The 20,289-nt window shown below is 43.4% G+C and overlaps 1 protein-coding gene across 1 annotated transcript in view; it reads left to right on the top strand.

Annotated features, from left to right (window-relative positions):
- KIAA1549 (KIAA1549 ortholog) overlaps nucleotides 1–20,289 on the top strand; it is a 163,908-nt gene that overhangs the window by 60,180 nt on the left and 83,439 nt on the right. Inside the window, exons 3-5 of the mRNA XM_027102761.1 lie at nucleotides 13,656–16,349; nucleotides 17,457–17,545; nucleotides 18,835–19,012. Of these exons, the coding sequence (XP_026958562.1) occupies nucleotides 13,656–16,349; nucleotides 17,457–17,545; nucleotides 18,835–19,012 (2,961 nt within the window). The remainder of the gene's footprint in view (nucleotides 1–13,655; nucleotides 16,350–17,456; nucleotides 17,546–18,834; nucleotides 19,013–20,289) is intronic.

Consider the following 20,289-nt stretch of genomic DNA (forward strand, 5'->3'; position numbering starts at 1 on the left):
TTTTTTTTTTTTTTTTTTTTGTGGTACGCGGGCCTCTCACTGCTGTGGCCTCTCCCGTTGTGGAGCACAGACTCCGGACGCGCAGGCTCAGCGGCCATGGCTCTCGGGCCCAGCCACTCCATGGCATGTGGAATCTTCCTGGACTGGGGCACGAACCCGTGTCCCCTGCATCAGCAGGCGGACTCTCAACCACTGTGCCACCAGGGAAGCCCTGTGTCTTTTGATTGGAGCATTTAATCCATTTACTTTTAAGGTAATTATTGATATATATATTCCTATTACCATTTTCTTAATTGTTTTGGGTTTGTTTTTGTAGGTCTTTTCCTTATCTGTGTTTCCTGCCTAGAGAAGTTCCTTTAGCATTTGTTGCAAAGCTGGTTTGGTGGTGCTGAATTCTCTTAGCTTTTGCTTGTCTGTAAAGGTTTTAATTTCTCCATCGAATCTGAGTGAGATCCTTGCTGGGTAGAGTAATCTTGGTTGTACGTTTTTCCCTTTCATCACTTTAAATATGTCCTGCCACTCCCTTCTGGCTCGCAGAGTTTCTGCTCAAAGATCAGCTGTTAACCTTATGGGGATTCCCTTGTGTGTTATTTGTTGTTTTTCCCTTGCTACTTTTAATATTTTTTCTTTGTATTTAATCTTTGATAGTTTGATTAATATGTGTCTTGGTGTGTTTCTCCTTGGATTTATCCTGTATTGGACTCTCTGTGCTTCCTGGACTTGATTAACTATTTCCTTTCCCATATTAGGGAAGTTCTCAACTCTAATCTCTTCAAATATTTTCTCAGTCCCTTTCTTTTTCTCTTCTTCTTCTGGGACCCCTATAATTCGAATGTTGGTGCATTTAATGTTGTCCCAGAGGTCTCTGAGACTGTCCTCAGTTCTTTTCATTCTTTTTTCTTTTTTCTGCTCTGCAGTAGTTATTTACACTATTTTATCTTCCAGGTCACTTATCTGTTCTTCTGCCTCAGTTATTCTGCTATTGATCCCATCTAGAGTATTTTTCATTTCATTTATTGTGTTGTTCATCATTGTTTGTTTGCTCTTTAGTTCTTCTAGATCCATGTTAAATGTTTCTTGTATTTTTGCATTCTGTTTCCAAGATTTTGGATCATCTTTAGTATCATTACTCTGAATTCTTTTTCAGGTAGACTGCCTGTTTCCTCTTCATTTGTTTGGTCTGGTGGGTTTTTACCTTGCTCCTTTATCTGCTGTGTGTTTCTCTGTCTAATCATTTTGCTTAACTTACTGTGTTTGGGGTCTCCTTTTCGCAGGCTGCAGGTTCGTAGTTCCAGTTGTTTTTGGTGTCTGCCCCCAGTGGCTAAGGTTGGTTCAGTGGGTTTTGTAGGCTTACTCGTGGAAGGGACTGGTGTCTGTGTTGTGGAGGATGAGACTGGATTTTGTCTTTTGGTGGGCAGGTTCGTGTCTGGTGGTGTGTTTTGGGGTGTCTGTGGACTTATTATGATTTTAGGCAGCCTCTCTGCCAATGGGTGGGGTTGTGTTCCTGTCTTGCTAGTTGTTTGTCGTAGGGTGTCCAGCACTGTAGCTTGCTGGTCATTGAGTTGAGCTGGGTCTTAGCGTTGAGATGGAGATCTCTGTGAGTGCTTTCGCTGTTTGATATTACATGGAGCTGGGAGGTCTCTGGTGGACCAATGTCCTAAACTTGGCTCTCCCACCTCAGGGGCACAGGCCTGACACCTGGCTTGAGCACCAAGACCCTGTCAGCTACACGGCTCAGAAGAAAAGGGAGAAAAAAAGAAAGAAACAAAAAAGTAAAGTAATTAAAATAAAAAAGAAAAAGTAATTATTAAAAATAAAAAAATTAAAGTGTAATGAAAGAAAGAAAGAACAACCAAACCAAAGAACAAATCTTCCAATGGTAATAAGTGCTAAAAATATACTAAAAAAACCCGAACAAAACAAAAATGGACAGACAGAACCCTAGGACAAATGGTAAAAGGAAAGCCATACAGACAAAATCTCACACAGAAGCATACACATACACACTCAGAAAAAGAGAAAAAGGGAGAAAAAATATATCGTTGCTCCCAAAGTCCACTGCCTCAATTTTGGGATGATTCCTTGTCTATTCAGGTATTCCACAGATGCAGGTACATCACGTTGATTGTGGAGATGTAATCCGCTGCTCCTGAGGCTGCTGGGAGAGAGTTCCCTTTCTCTTCTTTGTTCGCACAGCTCCCAGGGGTTCAGCTTTGGATTTGGCCCCGCCTCTGCCTGTAGGTCGCATGAGAACGTCTGTTTTTTGCTCAGACAGGACGGGGTTAAAGGAGCCGCTGATTCGGGGGCTCTGGCTCACTCATGCCTGGGGGAGGGAGGCGTCCGTATGCGGGGCGAGCCTGCCGTGGCATAGGCCGGCGTGACGTTGTACCAGCCTGAGGCGCGCCATGCGTTCTCCCGGGTAAGTTGTCCCTGGATCACGGGGACCCTGGCAGTGGCGGGCTGCACAGGCTCCCGGAAGGGGGGTGTGGATAGTGACCTGTTCTCGCACACAGGCTTCTTGGTGGCGGCAGCAGCAGCCTTAGCGTCTCATGCCCGTCTCTGGGGTCCGCGCTGATAGCTGCGGCTCGCGTCAGTCTCTGGAGCTACTTTAAGCGGTGCTCTGAATCCCCTCCCCTCGCGCACCAGGAAACAAAGAGGCGAGAAACGATCTCTTGCCTCTTCGGCAGAAGCCCGAGCCTCACCTCGCAGCCCCGCCCGTCCCGTCGGGTGAGCAGACAAGCCTCTCGGGCTGGTGAGTGCAGGTCGGCACCGGTCCTCTGTGCGGGAATCTCTCTGCTTTGCCCTCCGCACCCCAGTTTCTGCGCTCTCCTCCGTGGCTCCGAAGCTTCCTCCCCACCCGTCTCTGCCAGTGAAGGGGCTTCCTAGCGCGTGGAAGCTTTTCCTCCTTCATATTACGTTCTAGAGGTGCAGGTCCCGTCCTATTCTTTTGTCTCTGTTTTTTTTTTTTCTTTCTTTTGCCCTACTCAGGTATGTGGGGAGTTTCTTGCCTTTTGGGAAGTCTGAGGTCTTCTGCCAGCATTCAGTATGTGTTCTGTAGGAGTTGTTCCACATGTAGATGTATTTCTCATGTATTTGTGGGGAGGAAGGAGATCTCCGCGTCTTACTCTCACGCCATCTTGAAGGTCTCGGCCATTCTCATGCTTTTAAATGGCTTTGATGGCTTCCTGTTGCATTTATTTTATTGTTCATTGTCTTCAGCATCATGGCTACCAAGCCTTACATGTTCTGATCCCCTACCTCCCTGTGACCCCATCTTGGAGCTCTTTATCTTTCCTTCCCTTCCCTCCTAAATTCCTGCTCTTCTCTGTGTTCTTCAGTGGCCAGTACTGCCCCCACGCACCCCACCCCACCGGGGCCTCATGCAGATCCCGCATCCTCTGCCCAGAAAGTACTGTGCAATGAGCTGGCCTGCAAACGCTTGTTTCCATCCAAGTTAAGATGAGGAGCTTAGACCAGAGCATGAATCAACCCCTCATGGAACATGCTGCCTGGTTCAGCTGGCATATTTTTGTAGCACGACCTACTCTCTGAAGGAGAGTGCACACGCGCGCGCACACACACACAGACACACGTGTGCGTGTGCATGCATGTACCTTATACCTCCAGGCATATTTGACTTTAAATGAGAGAGGCAAAACCTTAAAACTTTTAGGAGACAATATATAGGAATATCATTCTGGCTTTTAGTGTAGGGAAGAATTACTTAAACTTTCCATCTTAATACACACACAAATCTCAAACAATAATAGAAAAGATTGATAAATTTGACCATATTAAAACTGAGAACTTCTGTTCATCAAAAGACCACATAAAGAGAATCAAATAAGCCACAAACTGGGAGAAGCTATAACTGACATAGGATTAGTACCTAAAACCTATCAACAATGCCTTTGGATCAGAAAGAAAAAGATAGACAACCCCATAACAAAGTGGGCCGTAGAACTGAAAAGACACTAGAAGAGACAACGTGAGTGGCCAGCAGATAGGACAAGGTGATCAGTCTTTTGTAATTAGGGATATGCAAGTTACAACCATAAGGTTTCATACTGTCCAGATTAGTAAAAATGTGAACATCTAGGAGTATTAAGTATCGGTGAGGATTTGCAGCAGTCAAATGGGAGGATAAATTTGTTCAACTACTTTGAAAGATTATTTGGTATTATTTAGAAAAGTTTCAGATGACCATATCCTCTGACCTGGCAGTTCTCATGGGTGCATACACACGTACATATATGTACACACATTAATACACACTCCTCATACACATACCCATACATATGCACCCACACCCCTCATGCATACACAGATACACACATACATGTATATACCTGCACTACACACATGCATGTACACACACATATATATACCAACACAGAAACACACACATAAATGCACATATATACACATGAACATACATAATACTTTATATATACATATGTGTACCAGGAGATGGGTGAGAAAGGTCATATAAGAAATGTCTGGAATAATGAAAATTGGCAATAGTCCAGCTGTCCATCAACAATAGATAAATAAATTTTGGTATATTCATATAATGGAATTCATGTTGAAGTGAAAATGAATGACTTATAGCTTCATGCCAAAAAACCCACTCACGGGTGAAAAACAATATGGAGTGAAAAAAATAAGTTGCAGTAGAATATATGCAGTATAATTCCATCTTGATAAAGTTTGAAAACATACAAAGCTGAAGAATATACTCTATAGGGATACATACATATGGTAAGACTATAAAGAAAAGGATATGAGAGATGCATAGTTCCAGATGGTGGTTCCCTCAGTGGGAAGGGAAGAGATGGGAAGGGGTACATGGGGGATGTCAGAAGTAAGGGTAATACTGATTTTCTTAAACTGAGTGATGGGAACTCAGGTGTTCTTTATATTATTATATATACTGCCTGATAAATATATCTTTATAAATAGTAGTTCCTATCTACTTGATATTTGATAATAAAAACAGTACCAGTTGGAGGAGAGAGTAACCTTCCTGGTAGAAGGTATTTAGTATACAGTTGGGGTTGGAGAAGGAATGAGAAGAGAGACACTCTTTTCTAAACCAGGGAGATAAAAATGAAAAGTAGGAAAAGGAGAAGGATGGTTTTAATAATGGCACTAAAATCCTACTTTGGACAACCTGAGAACTAGAAGGATGAAAGTTGCTGAAGATTTGCCAAATTGGGTATTGGTTTAATTATCTGATTACTTTTGTTTGTTTGTTTTAATATTTACTTATTTTGGCTGCCCTGGGTCTTAGTTGCCTCATGCGGGATCTTTGCTGCGGTGTGCAGGATCTTTCGTTGCGGCATGCAGACTTTCTTAGTTGCAGCATGCTGAGTCTTAGTTGCAGCATGCATGCAGGATCTAGTTCCCCGACCAGGGATCAAACCCAGAACCCCTGCATTGGGAGCGTGGAGTCTTACCCACTGGACCACCAGGGAAGCCCCTGACTACTTTTGTTTTTAAACACCTAGAAATTCAGACGGGCTCTTGTTTTGTAGTAGACTTAATATCCACAGAGTTGAGATGACTCATCATGTTTTGAAAACGTCACAGTTTAGCAGAGAAGCAAAAGTAATGGTTCTTCTATTTGGATTAAAGCTCTTTAGAGATTTTTTTAATATATATATTTTTATTTTATTTATTTATTTGGTTGCACTGGGTCTTAGTTGTGGCTCACTGGCTCCTTAGTTTTGGCACTTGGGCTCCTTAGTTGCATCATGCTAATAACTCTTAGTTGCAGCATGCATGTGGGATCTAGTTCTCCGACCAGGGATCGAACCTGGGCCCCCTGTATTGGGAGCGTGGCATCTTACCCACTGGACCACCAAGGAAGTCCCTCTTTAGAGATTTGTGATGCTGCTGTCCCTTGGCTTTTCCAGCCCAGCCCTCAGAGGACATTTTGTTTTCTGAGCGCCCATGCCTGCAACTGTGAGCTGTCCCATGTGGACGGTGGGCCCTCACAGTTCACAAAGCGTGCCTTGCATAGGTTTTGGTAGCACAGAATTTAGCATATGCTTTCAACTCATTTATAACATAACTTAGCATGTTTTTCAATGTAATTTATTCACTAGCAGTCTTAATGAAATGGGCTGATGTGACTTCACATGGTGTGGTGTGAAGAACATTCAGCCACTGAGGACTTATGAACCTGCCTTTCTAGCCTGGCTCTGCCTTGATGCTATTTTTAGCAAGTCAGCTTACACTCTGAGCCTTGTTTGCATTGCGAGGGGATTGCCGAGGTCTTAAAGGATCCATTCAGCTTGAAAAGTTCATGATTCCATGATCGACTACTATATTTAGGGAAGATTTCCAGATGGAAAAATATGACTTTCAAAAAGGGTAAATATCAGTAAAACACCGAATTCTGCATTGGGAGTGAGACCAAAAAATTCCTAGAGACAGACATCTCCCTCATGAGTTTTTAAAAAAAGTTTTATGGTTTTTTTTTTTGTTTGTTTTTTTAAGATTTCATTATTTTTAAAGAGCAGTTTTAGGTTCACAGCAAAAGTGAGAGGAAGGTACAGCGATTTCCCATATACTCCCTGCCACCACCCATGCTTAACCTCACCCATTGTTAACATCCCCACTAGAGCAGTACATTTGTTACAACGAATGAACCTGCGCTGACACAGCATTGTCACCCACAGTTTGTAGGTCACTTTGGGGGTTCACCTTTGGTGTTGTACTGTCTGCGGTTTTGTCTTGTGAATTTTTAATCACTGTGAATCTGCATGGCACCAGGGCAGTTCCTGCTCTGTTACATAGAGCATGGCAGGGACCTAGCAAAGGAGGAGGTACAAGGTCAGCACTGGATACGTATGTGTTGTACCATCTATACAGGAGAAAGTGGCTTAGTGCTTGCTACTCAGAGTGTAGTTAGGCCTGGCTCCGCCGGGAGCCATGCAGAAGCTCAGCGGAGGCCCCCCCAACCCCAGCCCTGCTGGACAGTGCCTACATCTTAACAAGATATCCCATCACGCGTGTATCATCCCCATTCCTTTCTCTCTGTCGTCGCAGAGAACTTTTCACTCTTGTCTGACCTAATGCTTGAGAGCTTGAAAATTGATCTCCAGAGCTTGAAATTAGAGTCTTCAAAGCCTTTTCTGCCGGGAGAGACTCACCTGGGTTTTCTAACCTCTTCCTGAATTAACTACAGAAGTGATTCCCATGGTATTTCAGCAGCTGTCTCTTTAGAGTTGATTTCTCTTTCCTGGGGCTTGGCCAAAAGGAGGGGGAAGAAAACCTTCACAGCTTAGCTTACCTCACAGTTCTTAATAGAAGATTTTGTTTTCTCAGTTTTACTAGCTGGGAGAATTTTTCATTCTTTTGATCACTTTGCCTTCCCTGTTCCTTGTCCTTTGTAGGCAGAATTGATTGAATTCTCATTTGCATCAGATACTTGGGCTCATAAATTAGCCACTAAACACTCCTTTCTTTGCTATTTTATCTCTGGCAGTTTTCCAGTGCACTTACGAATATGTTTCTGATTCATTCTAAAAGGGATCTTGCTCTCTGTTCAGGTCTTGTATTTCAAAATAAATCCTATCATAGCAGAGTTTTAAAACAGACACATGAAATAATTTATTCTTAGGAAAACTTTAAAATCTTTATGCTACATAGTTGTACATATTGTCATTTTATTCTCAAATTTATAACTTTTTAACCTTTACTGTAGAGAAGAACAGCTGCTACTTTGCTGTAGTTGTAGTAAGTACCATCTTTACTTTTACCCATGCTTGGAATGTGGCAGGTAAATAGTAAAAACACATGGACGAGAAATCCTAGAGCCAGACTGTATGGAAGACAACAAATGCCTAATAATATTGCCATGAAATAACCTAAAATCTCTGAGAAATGGTTTTCTTCTTTTATTATCTATTCATTTTTAAAAGTCATATTCCATATGAAGGAGTGTGACCCTTTAAAGTAAGCAGCTTCTAACATCTACCCTTCTGAAACTCTTCCAAAAAATTGCAGAGGAAGGAACACTCCCAAGCTCACTTTCTGAGGCCAACATCACCCTGATACCAAAACCAGACAGAAATGTCACAAAAAAAGAAAACTACAGGCCAATATCACTGATGAACATAGATGCAAAAATCCTCAACAAAATACTAGCAAACTGAATCCAACAACACATTAAAAAGATCATACACTATGATCAAGTGGGATTTATCCCAGGGATGCAAGGATTTTTCAATATCTCCAAATCAATCAGTGTGATACACCACATCAACAAATTGAAGAATAAAAGGAATATGATCATCTCAATAGATGCAGAAAATGTTTGACAAAATTCAACACCCATTTATGATAAAAACTCTCCAGAAAGTGGGCATAGAGGGAACCTAACTCAACATACTAAAGGCCATATATGACAGACCCACAGCAAACATCATTTTCAGTGGTGAAAAACTGAAAGCATTTCTTCTAAGATCAGGAACAAGACAAGGATGTCCACGCTTGTCACTATTATTCAACATAGTTTTGGAAGTTGTAGCCACGACAGTCAGAGAAGAAAAAGAAATAAAAGGAATCCAAATTGAAAAAGAAGTAAAACTGTCACTGTTGGCAGATGACATGTTACTATACATAGAAAATCCTAAAGATGCTACCAGAAAACTACTAAAGCTCATCAATGAATTTGGTAAAGTTGCAGGATACAAAATTAATGCACAGAAATCTCTTGCATTCCTATACACTAACAATGAAAGATCAGAAAGACAAATCAAGGACACAGTCCCATTTACCATTGCATCAAAAAGAGTAAAATACCAAGGAATGAACCTACCTAAGGAGGCAAAAGACCTGTACTCAGAAAAGTACAAGATACTGATGAAAGAAACAAAAGATGACACAAAAAGATGCAGAGATATACCATGTTCTTGGACTGGAAGAATCAATATTTTAAAAATGACTATACTACCCAAAGCGATCTACAGATTCAGTGCAATCCCTCTCAAATTACCAATGGCATTTTTCACAGAACTAGAACAAACGAATCTTAAAATTTGTATGGAGACACAAAACACCCCGCATAGCCAAAGCAGTCTTGAGAAATAAAAATGGAGCTGGAGGAATCAGGCTCCCCGACTTCAGACTATACTACAAAGCTACATTAATCAAGACAGTATGGTACTGGCACAAAAACAGAAATATAGATCAATGGTACAGGATAGAATGCCCAGAGATAAACCCACACACATATGGGCACCTAATTTTTGAGAAATGAGGCAAGAACATACAATGGAGAAAAGACAGCCTCTTCAATAAGTGGTGCTGGGAGAACTGGACAGCTACATGTAAATGAATGAAATTAGAACATTCCCTAAAACCATACTCAAAAATCAACTCAAAATGGATTAAAGACCTAAATGTAAGGCCAGATGCTATAAAACTCTTAGGGGAAAACATAGGCAGAACACTCTGACATAAATTGCAGCAAGATCTTTTTAGATCCACCTCCTGGGATAATGAAGTAAAAACAAAAATAAACAAATGGGACCTAACAAAACTTAAAAGCTTTTGCACAGCAAAGAAAACCATAAACAAAATGAATAAACAACCCTCAAATGGGAGAAAACATTTGCAAATGAAGCAACCAACAAGGGATTAATCTCCAAAATATACAAACCGCTCATGCAGCTCCATATCAAAAAAACAAACAACCCAATCAAAAAAATGGGCAGAAGATCTAAATAGACATTTCTCCAAAGAAGACATACTGGCAGCTCAAAAGCACATGAAAAGATGCTCAACATCACTAATTATTAGAGAAATGCAAGTCAAAACTACAATGAGGTATTACCTCACACCAGTTGGAATGGCCATCATCAAAAAAATTTACAAACAATAAATGCTGAAAAGGATATGGAGAAGAGGGAACCCTCCTACACTGTTGGTGGGGATGTAAATTGGTACAGCCACTATGGAGAACAGTATGGAGTTTCCTTAAAAAAAAAACAGGGCGCCATATGATACAGCAATCTCACTCCTGGGCATATATCCAGAGAAAACCATAATTTGAAAAGATACATGCACCTCAGCGTTCACTGCAGCACTATTTACAATAGCCAGGACATGGAAGCAACCTAAATGTCTGTCAACAGAGGAATGGATAAAGAAGATGTGGTACATATATGCAATGGAATATTACCCAGCCATAAAAGAGAATGAAATAATGCCATTTGCACCAACATGGATGGACCTAGAGGTTGTCATACTGAGTGAAGTAAGTCAGACAGAGAAGGACAAATATCATATGATATCACTTATATGTGGAATCTAAAAAAAGCATACAAATGAACTTATCTACAGAACAGAAATAGAGTTACAGATGTAAAAAACAAACTTACGGTTACCAGGGGGGAGAGGGATAAATTGGGAGATTGGGATTGACACATACACAGTACTATATATAAAATAGATAATAAGGACCTACTGTATAGCACAGGGCACTCTACTCAATACTCTGTAAAGACCTATATGGGAAAAGAATCTAAAAAAAAAGAGGATATATACATATATATATGAGTGATTCACTTTGCTGTACACCTGAAACTAACACAACATTGTAAATCAACTATATGCCAATAAAAAAGTAAGCAGCTTCTATCTGCTGCAAGTTTGTAACTTTCAGATGCTAATGGAACCAGCTAGAAGTATTTCATCTGTATAAATATATGACTAAATATCAGTTACAGAGTTTGGTGTATACACACAAAATCTGTTCATAGAATTTTGTCTTAACTCTTGATTTTCATCTCTGCTAGTGAGTCACAAATTCCTCTGGATGCCCCCATTTCAGCTTCTGTGCAATGTAACAAGCTATTTTAACTCTATGTTACGTCTTTTGTAACCTTACAAATTACGTAGTATTATTGTTCATTTATACCATCAATGTTTGTTTAGATTTAACCATATTTTTATCATTTGTTTATTCTCTGTTTCTTCCCAGATCTTCCCTCTGGGATAATTACCTTTTCTTTTGAAGTATCAATGTATCCTTGTTTAGAAAGACTTCTTCTGTTGGTATAACCACTTTTTTTAAATCTGAAAATGTCCTTTTTTTTTTTGCGGTACGCGGGCCTCTCATTGTGGCCTCTCCCGTTGTGGAGCACAGGCTCCGGACGCGCAGGCTCAGTGGCCGTGGCTCATGGGCCTAGCCGCTCTGCGGCATGTGGGATCTTCCCGGACCGGGGCACGAACCCGTGTCCCCTGCATCAGCAGGCGGACTCTCAACCACTGCGCCACCAGGGAAGCCCTGAAAATGTCCTTATTTTAACAAATGGAGAGTATTGCTGTTTATTCACATCTAGATGTCAGTGTCTTCTCTCAGCACTTTGAAGATGTTATTTCGTTGTCAGTTGGCCCCTAGTTCTGTGAAGTAGTTATCTCATCATGTAATTGCCATTCCTTTTCTCTGACTGCCTGTACAATTTCTCTTTGTCTTTGGTGTTCTGTGGTATCATCATGTGTGTAGGTATGGGTTTTTTTTAAAAAAATTCACCTGGTTTGGGATTCTTTGTCTTCCTGAATTCAAGGATTCATGTCTCCTACTGTTTTGGACAGTTCTTAGCACTGTCTCTTTGAATATTGTCTCTGCCCAATTCCTTCCATTACTGTTTTTTAAAACTTTGATCAAATATGTGTTGGACTCATTCTGTGTTCATATCTCTTCTCTTTTTTACATTTCTCCTCTTTTTGTTTCTCTGTGCTACATTCTGAGTAATTTCCAGGTCTGTCCCCCAGTCCACTAAATCTCTCTTCAGCTGTGTCTAAATTTCTGTTTATTGTGTATTACATATTGTATATTGAGTTTAAAATTTTTAATTATTATATTGTTCATTTCCAAATATTCTTTTGGTTTTTCAAATCTTTCTGATCATTCTTCATAGCCTCTTGCTCCTTACTCATGTTTTCAGTCCCTTCTTTATTATTTTAAATGAATTAAACACACTTTCAAAAATGTATCCTAGGGCTTCCCTGGTGGCGCAGTAGTTGAGAGTCCGCCTGCCGACGCAGGGGACACGGGTTCGTGCTCCGGTCTGGGAAGATCCCATATGCTGCGGAGCGGCTGGGCCCGTGAGCCATGGCCGCTGAGCCTGCACGTCCGGAGCCTGTGCTCTGCAACGGGAGAGGCCACAGCAGTGAGAGGCCCGCGTACCACCAAAAAAAAAAAAAAAAATGTATCCTATAATTCCAATATCTGAAGTCTTTCCAGATCTGATACTGTTTGTGTGGGTTTCTTTTTTTTTACTTTTTGGGGAGGTTTCTCTTGACTCTTTTTCATAATACCTTATTTCTTAGGTGTTTTGTAAGTTTTAACTTTGCAGTCATGCTTGAGCATCAGGCTGTCTGGCCCAGTGTCCCTCTAAGCTCTCTGTTTCAGTGTTCCTCTAGGACCTGTGCCCTGGGCCTTCATCAGGGGTCTGGGCCATCACATTTCCTGCCTCTCTATACAGTGTATCTGAATTACAGATGGAGATACCTAAGCCACTTAAAGGGTAGTGACAGCTGTCACAAGGATGAAGAATATGAAAGTTTGAGAGGATGATGGGATGCTTTTGGCACATATCAGAACTTGGTCCTCAGACACAATTCATTCGTTCATTGATGTGTTCATTCACTTCACAGATGTTTATCGAGCTCTTAGTATATGTCACTCACTGTGCTAGGCACTGGGGAAACAGATCAACAGTTTCTGTCCTCAAGAATCTCGGAGTATAATGAGCAGACAGTTCATTTCAGTGGGGCACGATCAGGGATGTGACAGGTAGAACCTAGGGAGAGGCACTAACCCAGCTTTGGAGTAATGAGGAGGGAGGTGGTATCTGTGCTGCATCTGCAGGGCCGGTAGGAGTAATCCAGGTGGAGAGCCAGGGAAGGGCATCCCAGGCAGAGAGAGAAGAATGTGCAAAACACCAAGCCACAGAGAATCTGGGTAGCTCATTCGGCCAGAGTATGGTTGGGAAGGCATGAGAGTGGAGCAGGGAATGATGAGAGGTGAGCCTGGAGGTAGTCTGAGGTCTGGATGTGGAAGGTCCTATGACTAGGAAACTGCTGAACCCTCTTCCCTGGGTAGTAAGTGATGCTGTCAGAGTGGTCATGATCATTTCTCGTAAGAGCCAACTCTTATGGAAGAAAAAGGACATGGGCTTGGGAGTCAAGGCAGGCTTATGCGCAGATCCCAGCTCCACCTCTGTCCGGGTGATCACGTAATTGATGTAGTTACCTTCTCTGAACCTCTCTTTCTCATGTGATAAATGAGAGAGAACAGACAAGACAGGCCCTTAAGGTCTCTTCCATTTATAGTATTCTGTGGTGTTGCTAGAAAGTAAGAGAAACATGTCAGTGTGTACACGCACGCACACACACACACACACACACGCTTAAGTAAAAGTGCTCAGATGTACGACTGTTCGCAGGTATTATGCTGACAGTAACGGTGGCAATTTCTGACTTCCAGTTGGTTGTTTAACTTCTAACCGTGAATCGTGGCTGTTCACAGTGAGTGGATATCTGTTGATTGAGGATATCTTTATATCTGAAACAAAATGTTAGCAGTATGACTTTCATTGCCTTGCAGCTAAACTCAGCTGTTATTTTCTTTGTAGATGAGCTCCCTCTGGAACAGCACAACCTTTCTTTATCCTCCTTGGAGTTCATGCCAAGGGAAAGCACCGAGCACAGCACTGCACACGTGGCCTTAACAGAAACCGCTCCAGGGTCCCAGCAAAGCAGTTCTCTCCACGTGAGATCATCTCCATCTGCCAGTACTTTTGATACAAACTTTTTTAACCAAGGAAAATGGACCCAAAGTACAGCAGATCACAGCATCTTTGTGGCAAATTATGTGTCAGTGACGAGCAACGAGGTCATAGATGATGATGAAATGGATAACTTTTTGCCAGAGACTTCCTGGACCACTTCCCGCGTGGTTTCTCCCGTACGATACGTCACACTCGGTCTGCCAGGGCTGCTCAAAGAAACGTTAGACTCCATGCCGACTCCATCGTTACCCATCATTTCTTTACAAGATGAAGAAGTGACATCAGCCTGGCAAAACACAGTGCAACAGCCAACAGTGTCTGCTGAATCCCCCAATCATTTCAGTGCTTTTCGGTCAGCTTTTCCCACTTCCAAGGGCATAATTCCAACTCCTAGCAGGAACTTGGTGTTTTATCCTACTGACGCTTACGGGCACGTTTCAAGTAGGACTTTGCCGGAGATCATGGCTTCAGGAGCAGAGGGCGCAGAAACCCTCCTCAGCTCGCGGTATTCCGAGCCTCGACCGCCACATGATGGTGTCACTCGGCAGCCTCCTCCCCCGTCAGGGCAGGTCTCACCGCCTCCAGAGGATGCTCTGGCCGCAGGTACAGACAGATACTCTGATGTGACTGCCGCTTTGGGTCGAAGTCTGGATGAAGCCGTCTCTCCAGGCGCTCGCGGCTCTGCGGCTCTGTCCCAGACGGCCCTTGCCTTTGGCAGCAGCAGTGCGCGTTTGGCTTTGTTTTCAACTCCTCTCGTGTCTGGATTGTTCTCTACTCAATCAGCCGGTGTTTCATATAACCCCTGTCTTCCCGCGAGCTCCAGTGAGGCATCAGAACTGCCTGGCCATTCAGTGGTCCCAAGTGGTGCGGGTGACACTCACGTCTGGAGCCCAGTGTCTTCGTTCAGACCGTACACGTGGTGCGTGTCGTGCACTGCGGTGTCGCCTCGGCCCGTGCTGTCAGCGAGCCTCACGGAGAAGGACGTGGGGTCCGGGGACGGTGCCGAGACCCTGTCCCTGACCCTCTCAGAAGTGAGCAGCATCTCTCCACCGAGCAGCGTCATGGTGGACTTCTCTGAATTTGACGAGGGCCCGCGAGAATTTCATACACTTTTCCCCTCAAGACCGATGGTTCCCCTCTCTTCTCCATCTCTGGAAATCTCAGCAACGAGCGTCGGTATTTCAGCTGAGGGGGAAATGAGTAGTGTGATGACCGCACAGATGTACCCTCCCCAGGGCCACCTCTCTGTGCCTGTGTCACCTGACGCTGCTGCTTCTGCCTCCTCCTCTGTCGCCGAAACTCAAGTAATGCCATCCAGTGTGACAGCCGTGCTTTCCTCGGTCACCCCAGGTGCTCTCCTTGACTCTTCTTTCCCCATCACAGCAAATAAAAACACCCCATCGCTTGCCGTCAGAGGCCCAGGTCTTCTTACGTCTTACAGTTTGGACCTGTCGGCACAGCCTTCGCTTTTTCCTGACGGAGAACCTGCCGGTTTTTCCCAACGTGAAAGTGCAAGTATTCGGGATTTTACATCCAGCTTTCTCTCCACTCCACCCCTGGGATTCAGCAGCCGGGTCTCTCCATCTTCAGAAGTACCTGCTTCTCCGTCTCCGAGGTCAAGTGATCTGTCCACCGTCATTTCTCAGGCGTTTTCTACCTTGGTTACGACACTTTCGTTGACCAACTCTGTCAATTCTCGGTCACCTCAGCTTTCTGTTCCCAATTCCACAAACCTCGACTTTTCTCAGCTCTGGCCAAGCTCAGATCTTCCTTTAAGCAGCTTCACTTTTCTCCCTAGTTACTCTGAAATGTCACTACCCTCCAGCTTTCCCTCCAGTTCTCCAAAGTTTTCTGAAGCACCCACAGTGTCACCCACAGATGGCGAAGCTCATTTTACCTCAGCTTTCACTGCAACTACCTCCTATTTTGAGTTTTCACTCACGTCCCATGAATCTGCAGTCACCACACTGGTGCCCTCCAGTTCTGAGCCCATTTTGACTGCTGAAACTCACTTAACATCACTTCTGACTGCTGTTCCTACTACACCCGTTTTAACTGAATCTTCTGTCTTTTCAACCCTGACACCTTCTGATGATGGTATCAGTGCTATGAACGATCCCACGTCCGTCTTACCCTCTTTCTCTGAAGTCATCCCTGTCACCACAGTGCTGGTCAGCACTGGGTACCTGCCATCAGCATCCTCGTTTCTTCCTGAGGTGATCCGCTCGCCTCTGCCTACAGAGCCAGGTGGTACGCGTGGCCCATCGTTCACACCCACAGATTTACCGAGGAACGCCTCCACTGAACTGAGCACGTCTGATACCAGTGCTGGCCCTGAGAATTCTCTTCACACCACCCTGAACAGCAGAACTGTGGGTCAGAACCGTCACGAGGGCAGCACGGTTCTCCCCCCGCCATCCCTTCATCCCGCGACCACCCCCGCTCCCGAAGCGACGGTTCATACTCCTGCGCTGGTCACCACCAAGTCGCCCTATGTGTGTGATATTACGGTTCCTGATGCCTATTTGATCACAACTGGTAAGGCCCTGCTTCACATCACTTCTCTGGGTTGGGGTGATCTTCCAAAGGTGTTTATACGAAATGCTTATGTGATGTATGGCAAAGAGTGTAGGCTTTGGACCCAGACGACTCCTGGGTTGTAGTCCTTCCTCACTGCTTTGCCAGCTCCCATGAGTCCTCCGGACAGTTAGGCAGTGAGGCTTCTCTAAGCCTCAGTTTCCTCAACTGTTAAGCAGGAATGATGGTAGCACCTCCTTCTTTGGGTTATTATAAAGATTTAAATGCATTAATGCATATAAACTATTTAACCCAGTGCCCAGCATATAAGAAGTGTCCACAAAATATTACAGTTGAGTAGCAATGAAAACAATGAAAGTAGCAATGAAAGATTTAAAAGAGCCTTAGAAATGTTTGCTGGGATGTTTGTCTTTGGAGCTCATAACCCATTGGATGCGTAGATGACACGGGTAAAGCAAAACGCCTTCACGTTTCGTTCAAGCAGTCAGTTGGGCAAATGTGTAAGGGCCACCATTGCAATTTCTTACTCATTTACTGTTCTGACTTTTCCTGGAAAGGAGGGGCCGCTTTGTTCTTATATAGTCCTGTAAATGTCACTTGGAGCAGAGGAACGTGGAGTGGCTCAGTATCCTCTGAATTGGGTCACAGCCTTCAACCTTCTCCCCAGCCTGCAGTCCGAGGCACCAGCCGACAGGCAGCAGCTTCCCTTGCAGCTGCCGGCTGCTTTAGTCCCATGAAGCTGGAATACCTTTGATGTCATGTCTGAACAAGTCTGGTGACTGTGGCCCCTTGATCAGACTCTCCCCCTTGTTCCTCCTGAGAAGTGGCAAGTTGCGCATAACGTCGGTGCCCTGTTCATATGTACTGAAGTACGGCATGTGGCTGATGAGTAACCTGGCTCTGTGTATTGGTGTCGCTGGGGATGGGGGACAGAAAGGAAGAAGGGGGAGAAGGTGGCAGGAGAGGTGGAGCAGGAATGCAGCGGACGGACAGGGAAGGTGGAGGGGAGGAGGGAGGAGAATGCGCTGGGTCTTTTTTCTCCATGCTGAGACCAGGGAGGGCCGTCGATCCTCTGCCTGTTCATAATGACGCTGAGCTGATTTGCAGTGCTGGCCCGCAGAGCTGTGCAGGAGTACATCATTATGTCCATCAAAGAGGTGTTGAGGAACCACTTCAACCGTGTGGTGGAGCTCAAGGTGGGTGCCTGCGGCATGGAAGTCTGGTGGGGGAGTCCGAGTCGAATGCACATCATAACGGGAGTGGGACATTTGCTTTCCTCTCTCCCTTCCCTTCTCCTGGTGGACACCTACTCATCCTTTGGATCTCTGCTCAAACATTGCTTCTCCAGGGAGGCCCCTTCTGACCCCAGATGAGGCCAGGTTTGGTCCATCACGGGGATGTGCTGGCAGAGCTGGAACAAAGGGCTCTAAGACCAGAGTTTGGGGTGATGACCTAATGATCTCGCTTCCCTTTATGTACGTGGAGGGGCTTGGATTAGAGTTTAGAGTGAGTGCGTATGTATGTTTCTGTACATCGAGTGAGATAGAGATAGATTTCTAGATGTTTTTTGCCGGACGTCTGCTGGTGCCTTCTCTCTCCTGATAAGCCCAGAAAGCCCCGCTCTAGGCCTGCACCATCCCGAGCAGAGCCATGAGCCACGTGTGGCTGTTGAGCATGTGAAATGGGGCTTGTTCCAAGTGAGATGTGCTGTCAGTGCAAAATACACACCAGATTTCAAACACTTAGTGCAAAAAGGAATGTAAAATAGCTCAATAATTTTTTGCATTGCCTACAGTTGAAATGACATGTCAGATATATTGGCTTAAGTAAAATGTTTTTAAAATTAATTTCACCTGTTTCTTTTTTTTTTTTTGCGGTACGCGGGCCCCTCATTGCTGTGGCCTCTCCCGGCGCGGAGCACAGGCTCTGGACATGCAGGCCCAGCGGCCATGGCTCACGGGCCCAGCCGCTCCGCGGCATGCGGGATCCTCCCGGACCGGGGCACGAACCTGTGTCCCCCGCCTCGGCAGGCGGACTCCCAACCACTGCGCCACCAGGGAAGCACCCACCTGTTTCTTTTTATTTTTTTTAATGTGGCCACTAGAAATTTAAAAATTGCATATGTGCCTCACATATTTCTTTTGGCCAGCTCTACTTAGTAGAGTAAGTGCTCCTTTTTATGGGGGGTAAGTACAGTAAAACACCTTGAATTCTCCTTAGTTCCTTATTCAGTTCATATTATTGACTCTTCTTTTGCACTGTCCTTGCTCTTGTAATTTTGTGCTGTTTTTGAGAAAGTTGACAGATATGTAAGACGCATAACTAAAATAAAATTTTAATTATCTCTGAAGCAATACCCCTTCATTTAAAACTATTTATTTTTTTAACTTTATTATTTTTCTACTCAGTATGATTTCCTTTAAGTTTGAATTATGGTACCCTCAAATTTAATAATTATCATCTTTTGCATTTTTTATTTTCATAGGTTTATGAACTGTTCGCTGACTTCACTTTTCTGGTAACATCTGGTCCGTTCGTTTACACAGCAATATCAGTCATAAATGTACTTATAAATAGTAAACTTGTTCGTGACCAGACTCCTTTAATCTTGGCTGTGAAACCCTCCTTCCTTATGCCAGAGTCCAGGTTCCAAGTTCAAACGGGTAAGAAAATTGAGCATAGTTGTTTTGATTTGTAAATAGAATTTCACTTTATTTTTTGTGTTTCAAAATAATTTGGGGAGGATTATGTTAAAATTTGTTAAATTTCAAAAAACTTCATAATTATGGAGAATTTCCAGCATATACAAAAGTACACAGAATAGTTTAAGGCATCCCAGGTACTCATTGTATGGCTTCAACAATTTTCAACTCCTAGCCACTTCTGTTACATCTACACCCCCATTGACACTCCCTCCTCTCATGTTATTTTGATACGGCATCATGTCATCTCATTCATAAATATTTCAGCCTATGCCTCTAAAAGATAAGACTATTAAACATATATACACACACACGTAACATATGCACATACATACATATACATACACATACATATGTCCACAATATCATTATCACACCCCCTAAAATTAACAGTGATTCCTCACTGTCATTTAACTTTGTTTTTGGCTGTGCTGAACTGCATGTGGCATCTTAGTTCCCCGACCAGGGATCGAACCCATGCCCCCTGCAGTGGAAGCGTGGAGTCTTAACTACTGGACCGCCAGGGAAGTCCCCTCATTTAACTTTTTATTATGGACGTTTTTAAACATATACAAAAGTAGAGAGAATACCATATTTAGCCCACCCATGCCCGTACAAACTTTAAAAATTATCAGCATTTTCCCAATTTTGTTTCATGTATCTCACACAAACTTTTTTTGAGGAAGCTAGAGTGTTTTAAAGCAATACCAGGTATCATGTCATTTCACCCATAGATACTTAAGAATTCATCTCTGATGAATTTATTTCTATTTGAAATGTTTCAGTGTTGCATCTTTTGATGCTCCAATTATTATCTTAGATATTTTTCCATTTTAAAATGATACAAGTCACCTTCACCTTGCGTGTAGTCATTTGGTACAGTTGGCTTGCTACATTTCCATGATATGATACATATAAATAACATGTCATAGACCCTCGTACACTGTTGGTAGGAATGTAAATTGGTGCAGCCACTATGGAAAACAGAATGAAGGTTTCTCAAGAAACTAAAAATAGAACTACCATATGACCCAGCAGTTCCACTCTTGGGTATGTATTCAAAAAAAAAGAAAACACTCTTTTGAAAAGATACATGCACCCCAGTGTTCATAGCAGCATTATTTATAGTTGGCAAGATATGGAAACAACCCAAGTGTCCCTCAACAGATGAATGGATAAAGAAGATGTGGTACACACACACACACACACACACACACACACACACACACACACACACA

The sequence above is a fragment of the Aethalodelphis obliquidens genome, unplaced genomic scaffold (genome assembly GCF_003676395.1).
Source record: "Aethalodelphis obliquidens isolate GAN/ISIS:26980383/991018 unplaced genomic scaffold, ASM367639v1 scaffold5, whole genome shotgun sequence".
Taxonomy (NCBI): domain Eukaryota; kingdom Metazoa; phylum Chordata; class Mammalia; order Artiodactyla; family Delphinidae; genus Aethalodelphis; species Aethalodelphis obliquidens.